We start from the raw sequence: 21,270 nt of genomic DNA on the forward strand, positions 1-21,270 counted from the left end.
GATCAATTTAATTTAAAAAATTTAATTTTTTTTTTTAAAGTTTTTTTCCCACCTATATTTATGTAATTTTTTTTTCAACGAATGACATTATTTAATGTCTCTTAGAAAAAGATGGAAACATATTAGAAACTGCCTTAAAGTACCTCAAAGGTCTATTAATGCTGTTGTTAAAATGATAATTTAAAATAGAAACAAAATTCAAACTAATTTCGCTTAAGCTGTTTGTTTTACAGGCAATAAACATTGCTAAAAAAATGTTGTTTTGGTATTTATTATTTGGGGGGGGGATGATAACTATTTTATTTCACATTTTGATGAATACCAAGTGTATGATATAAAATATTTTATAAACGCTGTAATTTGAAAAGAGATTTTAGCCCTCTGAGCATCTCAAACTTACAACTGGTGGCTTTCCTGTATCAAAAAGCCAGTTTCTTTCATTTATTCATAAGGAATGAAGTGTATAATGTGACAATTTTGTACAATTTTCCCAAGAGGCTCTACACTTGAAGGATTAAACATTGCCACTATCAGAATAAACTCATCTTGATACTTACAAAGATGTTGAAAGCTTGCTCTTGCGAATATATTAAGCTTTATATGCAAAAGCAAAGTGTGTATTAGCTTTTATGTTATTTGTTTATGCTTTGATATTTGCGCATTCATGCAATGTTTATTTATGCTATCTTGCTTTCTTTTATGCATTTACAGATTGCCTTCTGGTATTACTTATATTCTTGATTTTTAGGAATGTATGAAAGATTTGGAGGATAATATATTCAAGTTGGATATAAATAATTGGAAAAACAAAACAGCTTTAGAAAATGTAAATTTTCTGAAAATTTTCATGTTTTTTCATAGATGTTGTAATAAAAGTAGTCTTAGTCGCATCTTGGTTCCTAAAATTAGTAGATCTTATTTTATTTTTATTCATCAATCCTCTTTCTTTTTTCCTTTAATAAATAATGAAGCAAATAATAAAAATGAATGCTATAATGTAAATAATAAATCATTCTTAAATATACTTTAAAATTTTTTTTTATTTCAAGCAATTTTTTTTAATTTTTTTAAGAAATATCTCCTTATATTTAGTAGTTAGGAAAATTTTCAATTTATTATTTATTACATTTTGTATTACAGATGAAATTTTTTGTAGCTGATAAAGCTTGCTAATTGTTTAATTGTTTTTCACCTATTAATTTAGAAAAAGAAATTGGAATCTTTAATTAGGTTCTTTCCCTGAATATTTCTTTCTTCTACTTTTTCATAATTTTTAAATGACAAAGCAAAGTAACATTAATATTATCTGCAATGAATTAAGTCCAATTTCAAGAATCCTTTTATTTAATGAGTTTTATTGTATTTTGTTCTCATTTATTTTAGAGTAATTGCATGTTATGCATGCATTATTCCATTGTTTATTTGTATTGCTAAAAAAAAGCAAGCACGCTGAGTAACCTTTTTAGTAATTGATTAGATTTTGAAGTACCAGGACTCAATCTTGATGGTTTGAAAGCCTAACCTCAGATATGCTAATTATTTTGTGTTTACAATATTTTAAAGTACAAGATCGATAAAATTCATTAATCCAAAATCAAATATAAAATCACTTATCCAAAGATTCATTTATCCAAAATTTTAATAATCATTTATTGTTTTTAAATAATTTATTTAAAAATAGTAAAAAAATTGAAATGTACCGTAAACAAATTTTTACACTATTTTAAACTATAATTTTAAATGACAAGATACAAACTTTGAAGAAAATCAGTCAAATAGCTTCTGAGATTTAAAATTTAAAACGGTTGTGTTTCAAACTTTCATTTTTCAAAAACTTGTCAACCAATTTTGTTCAAATTTTGTATTTATACTTTCGAAGATTTGTATTTATATTTCACAAAATGTGAGATTAGCATTAAGGAGGGTGAACTTTTGACTGCTCTCTTGTCTAAACTGTTGAGACCATATTTTCCATGACTTGAGGGTTAAGAACCCGTATCCAGAAAAAAAAGATTTGTTAATTCAGAAAAAAAGTATATCTTTGTATCTGATTTCGCCATTTGAAATAGTGTCTGTATTAATTATATATAAGGTTAGGCTCTCTAGTAACAAAAATTGAGTTCTAGTAGATGAAGAATTAATCATTAAATCAAAGGTTATTTTTTGTGTAATGTACAGATAGGTCAGAATATGATTTTGACATTTCCATAGAATTTTAAGAAAACTGTATTTTCTTTCATTGCAACAGCCCTGAAGAGTTTGATTAGCTAAAAATATGTTATTTCTAAGTAATAAAATTTTCAGAAATTGTGCTATTTGTATATTCACAAAATATGTGTTATAATCTGGGTCATAATCCTAACATTCATGTGACAGTAATTTTAAACAGTCTTGTTAAGTTTTTTAGGTCTGCTGCATTGAGAGAGAATATTGTTGTGACATTTAGAGACCAGTAAAAACTTTTGAGCACATTAATATATTCTGTTTTTTTACATTTTTGTTGCATGTACAGTAATATCGATATATAATTTTACAGTATTTCCCGTGTTAAAACAGTTCCCTTTTTAACTTAATTTTTTTTATTTAATTTTATTACTTAAATATTAAGTAATTTCCAAGTAAAGTGTACATTTTTCTGTCATTCTCAGATTTCAGGCCTATTGAATTGTTATTATATAAAAATTTCAAAACTTTTTTTTTCATTAGGTTAAAAAGATAAGTTTATTTGATAGGTTCTTTTTTTCTTTTAGAATTATACTGGTTTTAAAAATATTCTTTTGTTAACAGTATAAATTATGCTTGAAAATATTTTCATAAGCCTTTAATAAATTTTGTTATAAAAAACAATTTCAACTAAAAAACATATCTTTGCCTACAAAAAAAATGCTTTAGATGTATTTAAATTTTCCTTAATCAATCTGTATTGGCCTAAAGACAATTTTAATATAGTATTGCTTTCACTAATAATAAAAAAATTCAATTATGTTGGCAAATAATTTAAATGTTTTCTTTTTGTGTGAAATAATTGCACATGCATTTTTTAAAATTTTTTTTTATTTGAGTATATTAGTACTTTCAGACTTTTTTCCCCCATTCTCTTGCCTGAAAATAAAGCTGTTTATGATTCTTTTCAATGTTTTTCACAGATTGGGACCCTTCGAGAGGAACAAAAGATTTTAAAGGAAAAGAACAATAATTTAGAGAAAGAGATCTCAGATTTGAAATTATCTGCAAAGAAGTTCACAGCGCTGGAAAATCAGTGTGTTGATTACGAAAAATTAGTTACTGATTTAAAACAGAAGCTGAAAGATCAGCAAGTAAGTTTACTGACATGAGATAATATATATGACATTCAAGTTTCTAGTCCACACTTCTGTTAGAATTAACGAAATATTGATACAACAATTTTCGTAGATTCTTCTAAGTTGCTTAAATGCTAACATTTTTATTTGTATTTTTATAATTTTTATTTGCGCTCATGTTCTTTTTCTTCTTAGAATATGCTGCAGTTTTAAAACATTAAAAAACGAAATTGATATTTCAACCTGGCATTACAAATATAGAAATAAATCAGCCATTTTGTAGCATAAATAAAGACAATTTAATTTAAACTAGCCAGTATACAAGCCATTTAGTTTTGCTTCAATTAATTGTGAGTTTCGATTTGCTGTGATTTGCATTAATTTTTATTCATACTGCTAAATAATTGATGGTTTTAGGGGAATATAGTCTTTATTATTAAACTATTATGATAAACCGCATTTTTAAGTTATTCAGGATAAATAATTCATTTTGGTAGACAAGCACAGCAAATTTTTGTGTAAGCAAAAAGGTATTTCTGTGTTATTGTATCTAGTAAAAATTTCCTGAAATTTGTGATATACTTATCTGGAAACAATGCTAAGGAACAGTTTGCTGTAAAATATCCCATATGAAAATAATATAGCTTATCATTATATTCTCAAAGGCTTTTTAACTAATAACAACCGCAAAAGCCTATGAAATTAAATGTTTATCTACTAGATTATCATTACATTGATAGATTTGTTTTATAATTCTTGTTTTTTGAAATTTCACTATATATTTTATTGTTTTCGATTTTGCTTAGAGATGAGGAAAAATTGAGAAAAATTTTGTTTCTTTATATCTGGATTTAAATAATTTTTTTTACTAGGCTTTTCACATTCAATTTGAGTTAGTTTAAGTTCATTTCCTTCTGAAATTATAAATCATAAAGATTTTTTCATGTAAAAATTAAAATCTTCCCGCAGCAGCTCATTGTAGGCTAGGAGGATTATGGAGATTTTGGCTCCTCATTTTTGTGACAAAAACAATTACCACTTTTACTTCCCATATAAGTTAGTATCTATCTACCTGAAACTAGACATGTTGGCAATAAAACTAGTGTTTCACGATAACTGATCTGTGCTAATTTCTCCATGTAATTTATTCATTTAATTTCAGTTTGAGATACTTAAATGTGAGCAGTTGGAGCACAACATCACTACACTTAATAATGAGAATCAGAAGCTTCAAAAAATGGTAGAAACAGCTCAGAAAAAATCAAATGATTTTCAACAGGATATACAGGCTCTTGAGAATGAAAACCAAAAATTAAATAATATAGTGGAAAGCTTAAAGCTTGCTGATAGAAAATATCATGACCTGGAGCGAGAAACTACTAATTTAGAAACCATAAATCATAGATTGGAACAGGAAATGAAGGGACTAGAAAAAGAAACTGCCCGTCTTAAAGCTGCAATTGAGGTAATAATTATTGCTGTTTTAAGAATTTTTCTTTGTGTTAAATATGTTTAATTTTTCACCAATATTTTTTATTAAAACTAAATTGTCAAACTCGGTTCTGACTTGTTTAATAAAATTTTTATTTTCATATCTTAAAATTTTATGATTAAACGTATAAATTTTTTAAAACTCTTTTTCATTTTGTCTTTAAAAATGTGTTTAGTTACTAATAATTCTGTGACATTTAATTAAAATTTAATACAATCATATGAATTTAAAAAAAAAAAAATTCAACTACTGTGTTTGTGTAAAGTAAATAATTTTTTTATTTTAATAATCTTTTATTTCATTGTCAAACACAGTTTTGACTTTACTAATTCAGTAAATGTTTTATATATATATATATATTAAAATTTAATGATTAAATATTTAAATCTTTTTAATTAAATTTTTTTCATCTTGCTTTTAAAAATACAGACAGTTACTGATAATTCTGAATTTAATTAAAAGCAAATAAAATCATGTGGTTTTTTTTAACAAAAATCTATTTTTCATCTACTGCTCTTTGTTTGTATAAAGTAAATGATTTTGTTTAGTTTCACAATCTTTTATTACATCTCCTTACATTTCAGTCAAAAGATTTAAAAATTGAAGAATTTGCTTCCCGTGCTGCATACTTAGACAGAGAAAATAAACATTTTGTAAAAGAGGTTGAAAATCTGAATCAAGTAGCAACCAAGTTCAAAGAATTAGAAAGAGAAAACAAAGATCTAACTCAACAAACTGCTGTAGATAAAAAATCCTTGGAAGCTCTCAGACAAGTATGTCTCTAGTATTATTTCAAAATGAAAACAAATTTTTAAATTTTTTTCTTGCATATTTAGAGCATAACATAGCTACCAACTGTTCCAATTAAATCCCATTTGTTACGATTTTTTTGCCTTGTTCTGAAAATACATTTTGAGATCAAAATGTTCTGATTTTTCAGTATGCTAGCGCCTTTTCACTCCTTGTGCCGATTTTCTTTCAACCCTGGGCATGTCTTAAAACTAAAAGCAGGGCATGTGATTTTTCCATGAATATCAGAGAATTCCGCATATCTCAAGGCCGTGGGTTAGCGGACTTCCCCAAATCAAAATCTTATAATCCAATGAAATCATTAAACTTTTGCTAAATCTCTTTAATTAGACATTTATATGCATGTGATTCTCTGCCAATTCGATTTCTTTGATTTAGCTTATATTCACCATTTTGAATATTGGGAACTGCGCCGGTATCTGCTAATATCACAGTTCTTATTCAAGCGATTAAAAAATCCAATATCGCGATTTGTATTTATGTGTTTTTAAAACTGAATATCGTAATTCGTATTAATGTGAGTTTAACATCCAATGTTGCAATTTGTATTTACACAATTTTAAAATCCAATTTTGCGATACATATTCACACAGTTGTAATATCAGGCTTCTATTTTTGTATTTATAAGTGATTTGTATTTACACGACCTAAAAATTATGTATTGTGATTCGTATTTACGTGATTCAGAAATTCAATATCATAATTTGTATTTTCACGTGTTTAAAATCGAACATGGCAATTCATATTCAAGTAATTTTAAAATCTGATATCGCTATTCTTGTAAGAAATAGGTTTTTCTTGAATTAGTTACTATAAAGGTGTGATATTCTTCACTAAGTAATTTAATTAAAACTGTTGACTCCCTCCAAAAATTTTAAATATGAAACTTGTATTGTTTATAAATTGATATTTTGATATCGATATTTTGTTTTCCACTTTGTGTTATAATAACCCCTGATTGGCTTGTCATTCTTTGTGTTCTATTTTTCTTTCTTACAAGTTTGCAGTAATGGTATAAGTTCTATTAAGGTGGTATAATCATTAGTTATAGTTAAGGTATAGTTATTGAAAATTCTTAGAACTGACCCAGTTTATGCTAACACACTAGAGATGAGGCTGTGCTTATTTTTAGAGGTCTAAGCCTGAAGACTTAATTTGAGATAAGATGATGAATTTGCTCTGATAATTTGTTGATAAGAATTTTTATATCAAGCCTGCAAGAGATTTTATTTGCCACATAAAGACCAAAAATTGTAGAGATGCAAGATACATTATTTAAGATAATCTTTTTTTTCAAATAGTGAAATTTTGTACCATTAATACTGTTACGGAACTACGAAGTATTTCTGTTTAGTTTGAAAGTAATAAGAAAATAAACAAGAACTTTATCATGAGCCTAAAAGTTTGTTCTGTTAACAAACCCATGTCAGGCAAAGACAGTCAGGAAAACACTTAAGCTGAACTTGTTTATGAATCTATAATGCAAAAGTATATCAAGAATTGTCACTTGATTTTGTTGTTTGAAAAGTGTGTTTAGATTTTTATGTATTTCTTATTTACAAATGTGCTTTTAGATTTATTTACTTTCCTAAAATATTAAATTCTTAAGAAGTTACAAATCATTTAATGTCCTCTCTACTACAATGTATAATAATATTAAGAAATTATAAAGCAATATTTTCTTTGTTTTATCTTTTCATTACAGTTATACATGCCTGATTAACTAATAAACTAATTAGAATTTACCAGTTGTACACATTTGATTAAAATTTTCTATTAATGCATTGTTTACTCTCATCCAATTGAATTTTTTTAATATTTTTATCACATTGTTTTAGTTTAAGATTCAAATTGGATAATTTTTATAAAAGTATTTCAGTCTCCTAATTATAATTTTTATGTGAAGGAAATTTTTTTGTTGCATATTGAAGTATGCGTTTAATTTTAAATTTCTTTTTAGGATTTAGTGTCTGAAAAAATTGCAAATCAACGATTAAATACTGAAGTGCAAAAGTTGAGAACTGAGTTTGAAATCAAAAACTCACCTGCAGAAATATTCTCCTGTCAAATCGAAAATTCACAAAAGTAATTATTTAATTCTGTTATGAACGATTGAAATATTTATTTGTTCATAGATTGTGGTTTTTTCGTGCTTTCTTCTTGTCATGTTACAACTATGCCAATACTATCTAAAAACTTAATAATTCTGATTTTGAAAGCCTAATAATTTTTAATTCGTTAGATCCAATATACCTTAGATAATCAATCAAAACTAATTTATTGATTTCTAAAAGCATACCCACAACACCCTGTTGTGGTTAGCATTATGCACAATGCCACTTTTACTACCCTGACTAGCTGATACCCAACCAGCTAAAGCTTGATGGGCTTTGAGCCACTGCTGAAGATCGAATCTGATTGATTCTTAAAAGCATACCCACAACAGCCTGTTATGGTTAGCATTATGCACAATTCCACTTTTACTACCCAGACTAGCTGATATCCAACCAGCTAAAGCTTGATGGGCTTTGATCCACTGCTGAAGATAGAATCTGATTGATCCTTAAAAGCATTCCCACAACACCCTGTTGTGGTTAGCATTATGCACAATTCCACTTTTACTGCCCAGACAAGCTGATACCCAACCAGCTAAAGCTTGGTGGGCTTTGAGCCACTCCTGTTGTGGTTAGCATTATGCACAATAACACTTTTACTACCCAGACAATTTGATACCCAACCAGCTGAAGCTTGATGGGCTTTGAGCCACTGCTGAAGATCGAATCTGTCATTTATAAATAATTTTCAAGAAAACTGTTTACTATTTTTAAAATAATTTTATAACAGCCCAAATAAATAGGTTGCTGTTTTCTTGTATTTAGTAATTTAAATTGATACAATCATATTTTCTTATTCTTGCATCATAACTAAAAACATACTTTTTCCAAAAACTTTTTTTTATATGCTAGCTTGATTTGTAGTTATAAAATATTGCATCAAATTTTCATAAACACTACTAATTACATGCAGAACTAGAATCAACTTTTAGTTACAGCTACTATTTTTGCTCTTTTCAAATGCTGTTACCTTAAATATTATTTGTTTCAAACTTTTTTTAATATTTCTTTTACAATACTTTTATATGTTGTGTTTACTATGCATTCTAATTCAAAGTAAAAATTTTTATTTTTTATGTTTTTAAAATTAAGTAATTTATTCATTTTTCCAGTGAACTTAAAGGTGCTGATAAGTATTTATGTGAGAAAGAACAAAAAACTGATAGTCAAAAGCTTAGGTATGTATATTTTAAGTATCATAGTTAAGGAGTTTGTAAGGAAAGTATCTCATGTTAAACTCACAGAATTCAACATAAATTTTGCAAACATTAGTAAATCAATTAATTTATCTACAGTGAAAAAAAACTGGCTTTGGAATTAAAATGAGGAATGTTTAAAAAAATTCGATAGTTATAAACATCTTTAGAGTGCAAGATAGCAAGTATGTTTAAAAAATGGCATTATGATTTCTTCTGTCTCATTTCTCTTCCCTTTTATGGAATGCTTAGCAGATTTTTATAAACAGCTGCACCTAATTACGGAACTCCCTTATTTCAGGATAAACAATATATATTATTATTTTATCCTTATAGTCAATCATAGCATATTTTTCAACCTGAAAATTTAAGGTTTTAAGAGTTCAATGTCGACTTTCCTTAAAGCTCTTCCTTTTACAATTCTTGTAAAAACGAACTTTTCCCACCTTATAGCTGTTATTTTCTACTTACAGTAATGTTGATTATAACCACACTAGTGTCCATGTTAAAGCAGATCATGAAAAAGAATTGGAAGATCTCATTGGTAATCCTTCATCTAATAACTTCTCCTCAACATCGCAAAACATTGCAACAACTCCTGATCACAATGAACAGAGCATATCAAAGAAGTTAGTAATTTTTTCATTTGTAATACTTCAATATTATTTTACATCAAAATGTTTTTTTTTTCATTATTATTTATGTTAAGTAATTGCACAAAATGAAAGCATGAGTGAATGGGACTAAAAATGCAGGATTTTACATTAATCTTATTTTTTTCCACAGTTTCAATCATTCACTTTGGTTTCTCATTGTTTTTCCGTAATTTTACTTATTATAGTTGATTTTAGAAAAAATGTTATTGAACATTGAATGTTCAGGAATTAATGATCTACAAAGCACTCCTCTTACCTTTGTTCATTTTCCTAAATAGTGGCGCTGCTGTATTTCTGAAGTTATCTTACGTGCCTACTTTTTATTTAGGTAACCCTTATTTAGCCTTTAAAAAAATTGGACGGATCCTTCCTTTCATTTAACTAGTTATTTCCTAAGTTTACTAACTTAAAACTCAGTTGTTGCCTTCTATGTTTTGTGGAGCAGTCTATCCCATTTTCCTATTATCTTGTTTTGTGAAGATTTGGATCACAAACTGCCTTGCCCAGCCAAACTAAATTCTGCAAATTTCTAGACTGAGCAACTAAAAGCAGCTGCAATATTATTGTAGGTAGAGTGACCGATAACAGAAAACTGCTGTGAATTCTCAAACTATAATGGAAAAGAATTTGTGATAAGTTAAGAGTTTTGCTGCATATTTTGAGTTGGTATTTGATAAGTAAATGCTGTTTTGTTAAAATATCCAAATTTTTTTTGACACCTAAAGTTAAGTTCTTGAAAATGTAATAGAAGTATGTATCTTACAGTTCAAAATTTTTTCTATTATTAAATAAAATAATAAATAATTATGAAAAATTATTTTTTTGCATACAATTATCTTAAAATAAATTAATTTTATGATTAAGTGCAAAAACTTTACATTTCACTTTAAAAATTTGTAAGATACGACAAAGTATGCAAAAGGAAAATTAATATTAAGGGATCTAACACAAATTAACAAGTTTTAGAACTTAGCAAATATGTGTAAAAATTATTTATGATAATGTATAGTAAAACATACAATTTTAAATTATTCTTTATTGAATCTATTCAACCCCCCCAATTTTTTTTTTTTTTTTTTTTAAATTCATTGCTGAATGTTTGGCCGAATAGTTGCAAAATATTGGATATTCCTTACTTTGTTATAGTTTGTTTCACTTAAGCTTCTTAAATATAGAAATTTCAAAATTCTCTGTCAAAAACTTTACAGAACTCAGTTTAACAACTCATTATTAGTTAGCAAATTTATCATTTTTATAAATCCTATAAAATAACTCTTTTAACTTCCAATCCCATATTATTTATTGGATTGTGTAATTTACTGAACTCTTATATTCCAAATTCTTATGTTCCAAATTTTAGCATAATTTGGAATAGTGAGAGGAAATTTGAACATTTAGAATGATAAGATGAAATTTGCAATTTTTCAAATTCAAGAACATGTTTTTCAAGTTTTGCTTGCATATATATAATATAAAGTTCTGCTAAAAAAGTTTAGAAAAATGAAATAATTATAATGAAAAAATTACATACAGACATACGTTTTGCATGTCTGTTTGTAAATTTTTTTTCTTCTTACATGATCTCTCTACTGGCATTTTTTTATTGCCTAAATATATTATGACTAAGTGTGTTTTTCTGTTATGTGCTTCTGTTTTATCATATTCTACCTAATACTTTTGAAACCGTTTAAAAATTCTAATTTTTATAATTTCTTTTCAACCCTTAGATTAGTTTTTTCGAGCGAAACTTTACGTGAACTTGAAGAACTGAAAGCTGATGTTATAGAATTAGAGAAAAAAGTATGCTTCAATACTAATTATATATATTTTTATTAATATTAATGTGTAGATAATATTACACTTCCTTTATTCTTATCTTTAATTTTTTCAGTACTACATGCAGAATTATTATACACTGTGATTCTAGACCTTTTACTCCTACTTAAATTCAAAATGTATTTTTCTTTCTTATTACTTTAGAAATCTGCAATTGAGGATGAAAATTATAATTTAAATAACCAAGTATCCCTGCTAAAGGATCAAAACAACAATCTAAAAGGTCAGTTAGACTCTGTAGAAAAGAATTTATCCACAGTTCTATCCCAAAACAATTCCCTGCAATCTAAATTAGCTAAACTTGAAGTTGAAATCACTGTCGTGTCTTCCCAGAATAAAACTTTGGCATCACAAAAGACTCTATTTCAATCTCAGTTCTCAAATTTGGAAGAACAGTTGAAAAAGGTATTAAATGTTTGCTTTCTGTTTTCATTAATAACTTTATGCAATAAATTTTTTTATAATTTTGCACAATCCATAATTTTTTCCTCATAAAAATGATTAAAAGATTGTTTTAGTATCATTGTATTAATCTTATGATTTTAGCTATAAATTTGGTTTAAGAAAAAATGTTTTTCTTTTTTATTCATGTGTGATGACTCCAATTTTTTCCCCTAATTTTGTCTGATAGCAATATTTTATTTCTATAATTTTGTTACAATATAATAATTAGAGTTCTTGTTTTATTTAAAGACATAATAAAAAATGTTTAGATATTGAATTTTTCATTTATAAATTTAATACAGTCATTGACATTTAGTATGATCACGTTGGAGTTAAAAAATTTTTGTAAAATGAATACAAATTGTATACTCTATATTAAAAAGTTATAAAGTTTATTCTCAGTTGTGTATTAAAAAAAACTAATGCTTATATATATTTAAGTAAATTTTTTCAATTCTTTTTGTTGGCAACATTCTGTTTAAATACACAAGTGGGCGACCTTTGTGTTAAAATACAAACTAAAGCAAACTACATTAAAAAGCAGAAAAATATTTTTGTGCTTTTTAACGTTGTTTGCTTTAGTTTAACATTCTGTTTGCGCAATAACAATACTTTTACATTGTATATACCTGTGTACTTTTTTAAAAAAAATTGCAAATATATATGTTTTTTTTTTTTGTTATAGGTCAGCCAACAATGTGTTGATTTAGAGAACCGTAATAGGTGCCTTTCTACTGATAATGATTCCTTACAGAGATTGCATGAGCAATTAACAAATGACTATGATGCTATAGCTAAGGGGAACAGCTCATTAAAGTCTTATAACAAAACTTTAAAGCTTGAGTGTAGTGATTTAAAGGTAAAATTAGTGAGTCAATAATTATTTAGTCCCAACTATTTTTATTTATTTGCATGTGGCTTTATTATTATTTTAATTTTAAAAAATAGTGTATGTATGGTAAGCATATTATATAAGACATAAGTATTCACTATAAAACTTTCCTTCGTATTCAGCTAACTAAAGTGTGTAATAATTTACGAGAAAAAAAGTGTTTCATCTTTAAAATAACAAATTTGACTTTATTTGTTGCAGAAACTTTAACATTTTTTGTAATGCCCTTCTAAAAAACTAGCTAATGTCTCTAAACTATATAAAAACTAGCTTATAACTCTAATTGCTCATTTTCTAGGAAAAGCTGCAGGCAGCTCTGATTTCCTATGAAGAAGTAATGCGATTAAGAGAAGTTCTTGAGCAAGAAGATTCAAGAGTTGATTCTAGACTGCTTAATAATTTGAGATCTGATTATATTCAGCTTAAGGTATATTTTCTTTTCATCCAATTTGTTTTTTAAGTACAAATAGTTTGTTCTTAAATATCGAAATAGAGTATAGGGGAGAAATATCCTCCCAATTTTGCCCATTTGCTAAACTGCCAGTGGGTTAACTGTCTAAAGCATAGTCTAACCAGTCCGTAATTTGATTACATATGTTTGTTTTTTTTAGAGTTTTTTAAGGCCATTGCCTGTATAATAATGTCTATTGTAGATCATCAGTGAGCTTTTTATTTCAGACACTGCTTGAAATATGCGTTGAAGAAAATGGACACTGCTCAGAATGGGCATTTAAAGCAATGGGCACAGCTAAAAATTTGTGTTAAACAAGTTGTACACAGCAAAAAATATGCCTTTTAAATGTTCAACACAATGTTCACGCAGCACACAAATGAGAAATATTGAACTTACTTTTTTAAACATTAAACTTAACCGTTACTGGAGTAAAGTCTCAAACTTCGGAATCAGAGCATCTGTTCATAAGTGGTTGGTTGGGGCTTTAGTCATCTTGTCATATTCAAAATAAACAATAAAGTGATTTTAAAATTTTTTAATTTGAACTATCGTCAATTATTTATTAATTTATAGGATCCTTGACAACCTTATTAAATGAAAAGTAGGCTTTTAATATCTTTTCAAACAAAGACCAATTAAAAAAAATATGTTTTAAGTTATTTAAGCAAATAGATGATATCACATATATTTGTTTGGATCCACTAGTTTTATTTTTATTTATTTTTTTTTTTTTTAAAGAACGATTTTCATAAGAATGATTTGAAAAATGGAATAAAATGCCAGGTCCATTTTTGTAAACATTTCTTTCAAGCTGGGTCGATTTTCTTAAATATACTTTTAAAGCTGTGCCCAGAATAAGAAATTCACCCAACGGTATATTGATTTTGTGTCCTAAACTTGGATTTGTAATCTTGAACTTAAATCTAGGTTTGTTTTAGTCTTGCTTTATATGTAACGTGTTTGACAATATATTATCTTGTTTTTAAAAAAGATTGTTTTTTCCCTTGGTATTATCTTATGTTTTACACTGTATGTGGTTATATGTTATATGTATGTTTTGCCTAGAGTTTAAAAAATATTTTTGTCTTTAAAAAAACAAATGAACAAAATTTTTTTTATTTATTTATTTATTAAATTCACAGTATCCTTTGATATATTCTGTCAATAAAGTCTATTTATAATAGCTACTGATAAGCTTAATTATTTTCATATAGTATTATTTACAGATGAATTAATATTTCAGGATAAACATTTTATGTTTATACAGTTATTCTTTTCTAAATATATTATAGGATCAGATGAAGTCTTTGCGTGAAAATCATGAAGAAGTAACAACTGAATTGAAAGCATTACAAACCATTCACAAAACCCTTAAGACTGAAAACAATGAACTGAAATTAAAGCATACAGCTTTGCAGGGAGAGCTTCTTGAATGCCAAAATGAAACATCATCACTTGATGTAGAAGTTTCAAAACTCACGAGCTGCTGTGAGGTAAAAAAAATAAATTGTATTAAGCTGAAGAATTTATTTGTTAACTTGAAATTGTCAATTAACTCTGTAAAAATCTACAAGTTCATTATTGTTTAACTTTGATATTTTTGTATGAAGTCTTTTCAAAGAATAAGCTAGTAATCACTCATTTTTAATGCATTAATATCTGATAGTAATATCCTTTGATAGTATTAAAACTCCTTTACTGAATGTGATATTTAATTGAGACTAATATGTAGAAATTTTTTTTAATAATTATCAAACAGAATCTATTCTACATAAAGAATTGGAAAAATGGTTTGTGTTTAAATATTCATTAAAATTAGAAATTGGTTGTCATAAATGATAGTTTATGTTCACAAGTTTTATATCTTTAAAATACACTCTCTCCTCTGACATATTTTAATGATTTACCAGCATTATAAATGATATCTGCAATAGATATAAATTGTATTTTATAGTTACAATAATGAATTGTATAGTCTAATAGAAGTAATGAATTATATATTTTAATGACCTTTATATATTTTAATAATGAAATATATATTTTAAGTAATTATATATTCTAATGAAATTGAAATAATGCTATTTTCTCCATAAATTTGCATGTGTTTAATGGATTTCATGTATTTGAGAATGTTATTCACAATTTCATTGCTGTAAAGCATAAAATTAATGAGTTATAAATATTTCAAAATTTCTTCTTTTTTCAATTTTCTTTTTTTTTACTTAGTAAATTTAAACTATTCACACAATTAGTGAAATCTCTCTTCTAACATATTTGAAAATTTGATTATGTTCTTAATTTAATCTATCAGAAATTTTAATTATATGTTCTGAGGAGATATATTCTACATAAATATGTGTGCTTTTCTGTGATTTTATATATTTTGAATCGTATATTACTCTGCAATTTTGTTGATATCAGACACAAAATTAGAAGAAGGGTCAGTATTTAAAAAATTTAACCTTGTCACAGTTTTTTTTACAAAGTTATAAATCTTGTGTTTAAAAGTGGAAACGAGCTATTCTAAGCTGTTTAAATGTCTATACCAGTGATTCTCAACCACTGTGCTGCGGCACTTTTGTGTGCCGCCAAATTCTTAAAAATGTGCCGCCAAATATTAGAAATGATGCAATAAAAATTATAATGATTTTTTTTATTATGAGTAAAGTTTAAAATAAAGATAAGTGTATATATACTTTTTATAATTTTCCCACGCTTTAACAGCGTGATAGCATCTTCATCGGCGATTGTATTGTCTCTAACAATCTTAAAATAAGATGGAAGTGTTTAACAGACAATTTTAAAAAATGTTGTAAGAGCTGATCATTTAAGTAAGCTATGCAATTAGTAAGAAAACTAACAAAGGATAACTAAAAAAACAAATATATAAAAAACAAATTAACAAAGGATAATTAACAAAAATTAAGCTAACAATTAATAATTAGCAAAAAACTGGTTAACAAGAAATTAAAAAAAAACAGTTAATAATTATAGAAAACAAGCTAACAATTTATAACTAGCAAAAAAATAATAACTGTTACTAACTAATAAAAAATTGGTCGAAAAGAAATAGTTAATCCCTTAATAAATGTGATTTTGTAGTGCATATTATTTTATTCCACATTCAAAATTATTATCACAAACTATTTAACACAGTGTAAAATAGGTAATTAAACAACTTTTAATCTAATTTTTTCATTGTGTGCCGTCAAATTTCGAAATCGTTAAAAGTGTGCCGCAACGAAANTTCTTTTTTTTTTTACTTAGTAAATTTAAACTATTCACACAATTAGCGAAATCTCTCTTCTAACATATTTGAAAATTTGATTATGAACTTAACTTAATCTATCAGAAATTTTAATTATATGTTCTCATGAGATATATTCTACATAAATATGCATGTTTTTCAGTGGTTTTATGTATTTTCAATTGTATATTTCTCAGCAATTTTGTTGATATCAGACACGGAATTGGAAGAAGGATCAGTATTTCAAAAATTTGAACTTGTTACAGTGTTTTTTTTTTTTTTTTTTTTTTTTTTTTTTCGAAGTTGTAAATCTTGTGTTTAAAAGTGGAAATGAGCTACTAACAAATTTAACAACCTATTAATATTGTTTTTTCTTAAAATTTTTTGTTTATTTATTTATTTTTGAAACAAAAAAGAAGATAGAAAATAATATAAATAATGTCATTGCAGTTGCTGTCTCAGAAGAATTCAATGATGGAAGAAGAGCAACAGTCACTTATGACTCATTTGTCTGTGTTGCTTAGTCAGTATCATGAACTTCTTTTTCAAGTAATTTCAGAGCAGAACCAGTTCCGTAAAGAAGAAAACAGCTTGTAAGTGAAATTGTTTACTCTTTTATGCCTTTAGTTATGTTACCTTACGTTTCAACTTTAGTTATGTTATCTTATGTTTCAACAGTAGAGAAAAACTGAGAGAATTGTGCCAACAGAAAGAAAAACTCGAGCAAAGACTAATAGATCATTCCAGTAAATTACAAAAATCTCCTAAAAGGTAAATGACTTTTCTGTTACAGATTTGTTTAAATTATTTCCTTTATAAAAATTAAAATCTAACAATTGTGTTCAATTTTAATGTAGTTTCATTAAAATTGAACACACAGTGAAAACCCTAACCGAGAATTGCCATTGCTACATATGCAGTCTGTCAAAAAATAACAAAGCCTTAAACAGTGGCTCAGTTAAGGTTTTTAACACCGTATGAAAAAATATATTTTAATTTAAAACCTATTCATTGATAAAGTAGTTTAATTAGATGTAAATAACGATGTTTTTATGCATACTTTGAAATTTATAAAAGGAAACTTAAGTTCGAAAACCTCTATCAAAAAAAAAATCTTTACCTACATCACTGATCTCAAAAAGTTATGTTTGTAAAAATTGTTTTATAGTTTGTAGACTGTGTCCAAGAAAAGAAGAAGCCTTGCAAAATTACTTCAACAAGATTAGCTCACAATAAATGAAAGTCAACTGTAAAAATATTTGTACCTACGTATGCAGCAATTATAATTTTCGAATTAAGCTAGATCTTTTAACTTCTCGAAAAATAAGATCTTTTTAAAGAGCAATTAATTGTTTTTTAGAAATTGATTTACACATTTAAGTAATCTGCCTCTTTAAATTTTTGTAATTTTTTTTGCAGGAAACCAACAAGTGGTAGCTCTTTACGAATGCGGAGGACTCGATCTGCATTTTTAAGGGTAAATAGCTTATAGTGTATTGTACATAACATGTTTTTTCATAGATGATTAGATGTGAAATAGAATTAATTGCATTTAGCGATTAAAATAGTATTTTTTTTAGTTAAGCAATGATGCAATATAGCTGGAAATATTCTTACTAGATGACAAATATATTTCTTAAATAGATGATAAATATGGTGGCAGACCTAAAAAATACTGCATTATGTGCTGAAAGTTATGAAATATTGTTTTTCATGAATGTATGTTTTATTTTAAGACTATACTTGTGTTGTTATGATTAAATAAAGTTGTTGGTTATAGTTGCAGTTGTTGTGGTAACCTGCTTATAGTTCGATCCAACTCTCTTCCTAACATCACTTGTTTCATGCTCTAAAAGAATGTTGATTGCTAAAATTTTCAAGCAAATTTTTTTAGCGAACAGTGAATGAATATTCTTTGGTTAGCTAAAGCAACTGCTACATATTTCCCCCTTGTATCAATTGAAGATATAGAGCCATTCTTGAATTGCTTGTAGAAAGAGAAATTACTATTCCCTTTCGCTGCACTTTGTATAAAAATCTGAAGATGCAAAATATATGAATTTCTATTTAATATTTTAATTGATAATTTTTTTGTGTGTGTGTTTTTAGAATGGCAAGCATAATGATCCTCTCAGTAGCCAATCAGATAATTCCACAGATTCAAGCCTATATTGTAGTCTTCGCCGACCTAATAAATCTCTTGGATGGTCTCATAAAAAAAGTATGCTCGTCTTCTACATTTAATGCTATTCTCGTATGTTTTGAACTCTTTCTAATGAAACCCATTTCATTTATAGGTAATATTTTAAACCTGGAAGATTCATGTCAGGAAGATCATATCCCTGTGAGGGATGTTGGACTAGGTGTTCAAAAGGATAGAAATTCAGAACAAGCTACAACACCTGCAGATAAGATTGACACTGTAAGTTTTTTTTTTCTTTTCGAGTAATTCTGTGTATTAATTTAGTAATTTTTATGGCTTCATTAATTTTAATTTTTTATAAACTAAAAATATTTTTTTAATTGAATAATCATAATGTTCTTTTCTTTACAAACTTACAGTTCTGTTACAAACTTACACTTTCTTACAGTTCTGTCAGCAGCAAAATTTTAACTTTATTTCTAAGTAATTGAACATCTAACTAATCGGCTTTTAACTTTTTCCAGTTTTGTGTTGTAAGAATGTTATCAGAACACTTCTATGATTCTTTTATGATTGCAAATGTTAAATTATGAAAATGTAAGATACTTTTTCTTAACTTACACTAAGGAGTTTACCTACATAAAATATCTGAATCTAGAGCAGAAACTTTTGGCAGCAGGTAGTCAGAAGTTATTTAAAGTTTAATATTCAAAACTCTGTCTATATCTCTCACTTCGAAAATGAAAGAATTCCTTGAATGAACTTAAACAATTTCAGTTTACTATCCTAGGAAGAAAAATTTATCGCTCCCTTTCCATTTGTGTTGAAAATATACTCGAATAAGAATTGTTATGCATAAATCTGTTCTGGAAATAAATGTAAATAATAATAGAAGATTTTCCCTTACACAAACATATGTAGATATAGAATAAAGACTGTATAAGGAAAAATATATTAAACCATTGACTTGATCCAAACACCAAAAGTCGTCATACCAAATATTAAAACTAATACTATTAAGTGTAAAAGAGAAACTTTAATAAAAGTTTAAAAGTAATGCATCTTTGGTTTTGCCATTTGTCGTTTTGTTAGCTATAACTAAACTGTTATAATAATTCATTTTATACTGTATTTAAATTCGAATGCAATAATGCTTTCTCTCACAGGCTGACACTGAGCTTAAGAAGGAGATTGGACAAAAGCATACGACTTTAGAAAACAACATGACATTGAATTTTGTCACAAACTTGACTAGTTCGGATATGCTGGCTTACAACTCTCCTCCAGCTTTCTCCAGAAGTGCTTCCTCTCAGCAAATCTCGCCATACAATACTTCTCGTCATCACTTTTCGCCAGATAACTCATTTCAGCCCTTGTCATACATTGCACCTTCCACTGATATACTAAGGAGCTCTTCAATTGGCAACAAACCCACACGCCCACTATCTGCTTATTGCTCTGACACTAACAGCAATATTGACACCACCGAGGCTTCCAAGATTTCTAGGACTAAAACTGAAAAAACTCAAGACCAAAATAATAGCTCTCGATCGAAGGAAAAGTCTATTGAAAATTCTGTCTGGTATGAATATGGCTGTGTCTAGTATCGTTAATGTTTCTCTGACTACCATTTGTCTTTACTTTGGATTTGGGAATAATAATTGCATCACATACTACTACCAGTATTAGTAATGGTTACATAAGAAGAAACTACTGAAGTTTATTTTTTTTTTTTTTTCAATTGACAAAAAGATTTTCACAAATTTGCTATTCTAGATTGCTCAGTGTTTTCCAGACAAGGAATTAAGGCAGGCGTGGTATTAAGTTTAAATTTTGAGCAGCATTTTATAGGAGGAAAAAAATTGTCAAAATTTAAGTCAAGGGTGCTTTAGACATAAAGACTGATTATGGTTTTGCTCTCTGTTAATAAATTTCATTGTTATCATTGTGTTAAATTTATATTCTCATAATCATTTGACAGTTAAAATGTGTTATTATCTCTGCCATGATTAACTCAATGTGTTCGAATTTTCGTTTTTATAAATCAAGACTTTTTTTCTCCTTAATATATATTCTTTTTTGAACATTTATCTTTCTATCCCCATCTTTCTTTTAATAATTTTGTTGTTCAGATTAATGAAAATTAATCATGTCTTGAAGGTGGGGTATCTTTTAATTTTTATTTTGCTGACATAAGTTTTTCTTTCTTTATAACCTATAGGTTAAAAAAAAAAATCACGATTGTAAACATTTAAATAATGTGTACCTTTAAAAATTTAACTGCTGTACCATAATGGTAAAGTTTATTTTATGTAGTTGCAGATCTTCTGCACCACTTATTATTTTTAATATAAAGCGGTGCGATCAGCAAAACTTTTTGAAGCAGTGAGGGTATGTTATTTTTTTAAAGTCTAATTGCTTTGACTTTTACATTAGGCCATTTTTAATGAGTTAACTGTCTCAGTCATAAAAAAAATTACAATTTTACCATATTCTTGATTTTATCATTATCTTTTGAAGTTTTTTTCATTATTTTTTTAAAATATATTATGTCTCATATTCCTTTTAAACATCATGAGTAATTTTTTGTTAGTAAAAAGTCTTTTAGTGGACCTCAAATGTATGTTCTTTTTGTTTGAAAAAGCTTTAAAATTTGTGAAATTTATATAATAATCAAGTGTTAA

General features: G+C 26.8%; 1 protein-coding gene across 3 annotated transcripts in view; it reads left to right on the top strand.

Annotated features, from left to right (window-relative positions):
* The window catches only part of LOC107448191 (girdin), a 36,626-nt gene extending 15,739 nt beyond the window's left edge, over positions 1 to 20,887 (top strand). For 2 of the 3 annotated variants that reach the window (XM_043039544.2, XM_043039545.2), the window contains exons 14-30: positions 3,147 to 3,317; positions 4,465 to 4,767; positions 5,379 to 5,567; positions 7,565 to 7,689; positions 8,831 to 8,896; positions 9,388 to 9,543; positions 11,298 to 11,370; positions 11,551 to 11,811; positions 12,536 to 12,709; positions 13,041 to 13,169; positions 14,489 to 14,689; positions 16,894 to 17,036; positions 17,122 to 17,214; positions 17,863 to 17,920; positions 18,553 to 18,664; positions 18,741 to 18,865; positions 19,753 to 20,887. In XM_043039544.2, coding sequence (XP_042895478.1) covers positions 3,147 to 3,317; positions 4,465 to 4,767; positions 5,379 to 5,567; positions 7,565 to 7,689; positions 8,831 to 8,896; positions 9,388 to 9,543; positions 11,298 to 11,370; positions 11,551 to 11,811; positions 12,536 to 12,709; positions 13,041 to 13,169; positions 14,489 to 14,689; positions 16,894 to 17,036; positions 17,122 to 17,214; positions 17,863 to 17,920; positions 18,553 to 18,664; positions 18,741 to 18,865; positions 19,753 to 20,190 — 2,817 coding nt within the window. In that variant the 3' untranslated portion in view covers positions 20,191 to 20,887. The remainder of the gene's footprint in view (positions 1 to 3,146; positions 3,318 to 4,464; positions 4,768 to 5,378; positions 5,568 to 7,564; positions 7,690 to 8,830; positions 8,897 to 9,387; positions 9,544 to 11,297; positions 11,371 to 11,550; positions 11,812 to 12,535; positions 12,710 to 13,040; positions 13,170 to 14,488; positions 14,690 to 16,893; positions 17,037 to 17,121; positions 17,215 to 17,862; positions 17,921 to 18,552; positions 18,665 to 18,740; positions 18,866 to 19,752) is intronic. The other variant, XM_071185464.1, reaches the window with a different exon arrangement.
* Positions 20,888 to 21,270: the final 383 nt, after the last annotated feature.

This window comes from Parasteatoda tepidariorum, chromosome 9 (assembly GCF_043381705.1).
Source record: "Parasteatoda tepidariorum isolate YZ-2023 chromosome 9, CAS_Ptep_4.0, whole genome shotgun sequence".
In the NCBI taxonomy this organism is placed as follows: Eukaryota; Metazoa; Arthropoda; class Arachnida; order Araneae; family Theridiidae; genus Parasteatoda; species Parasteatoda tepidariorum.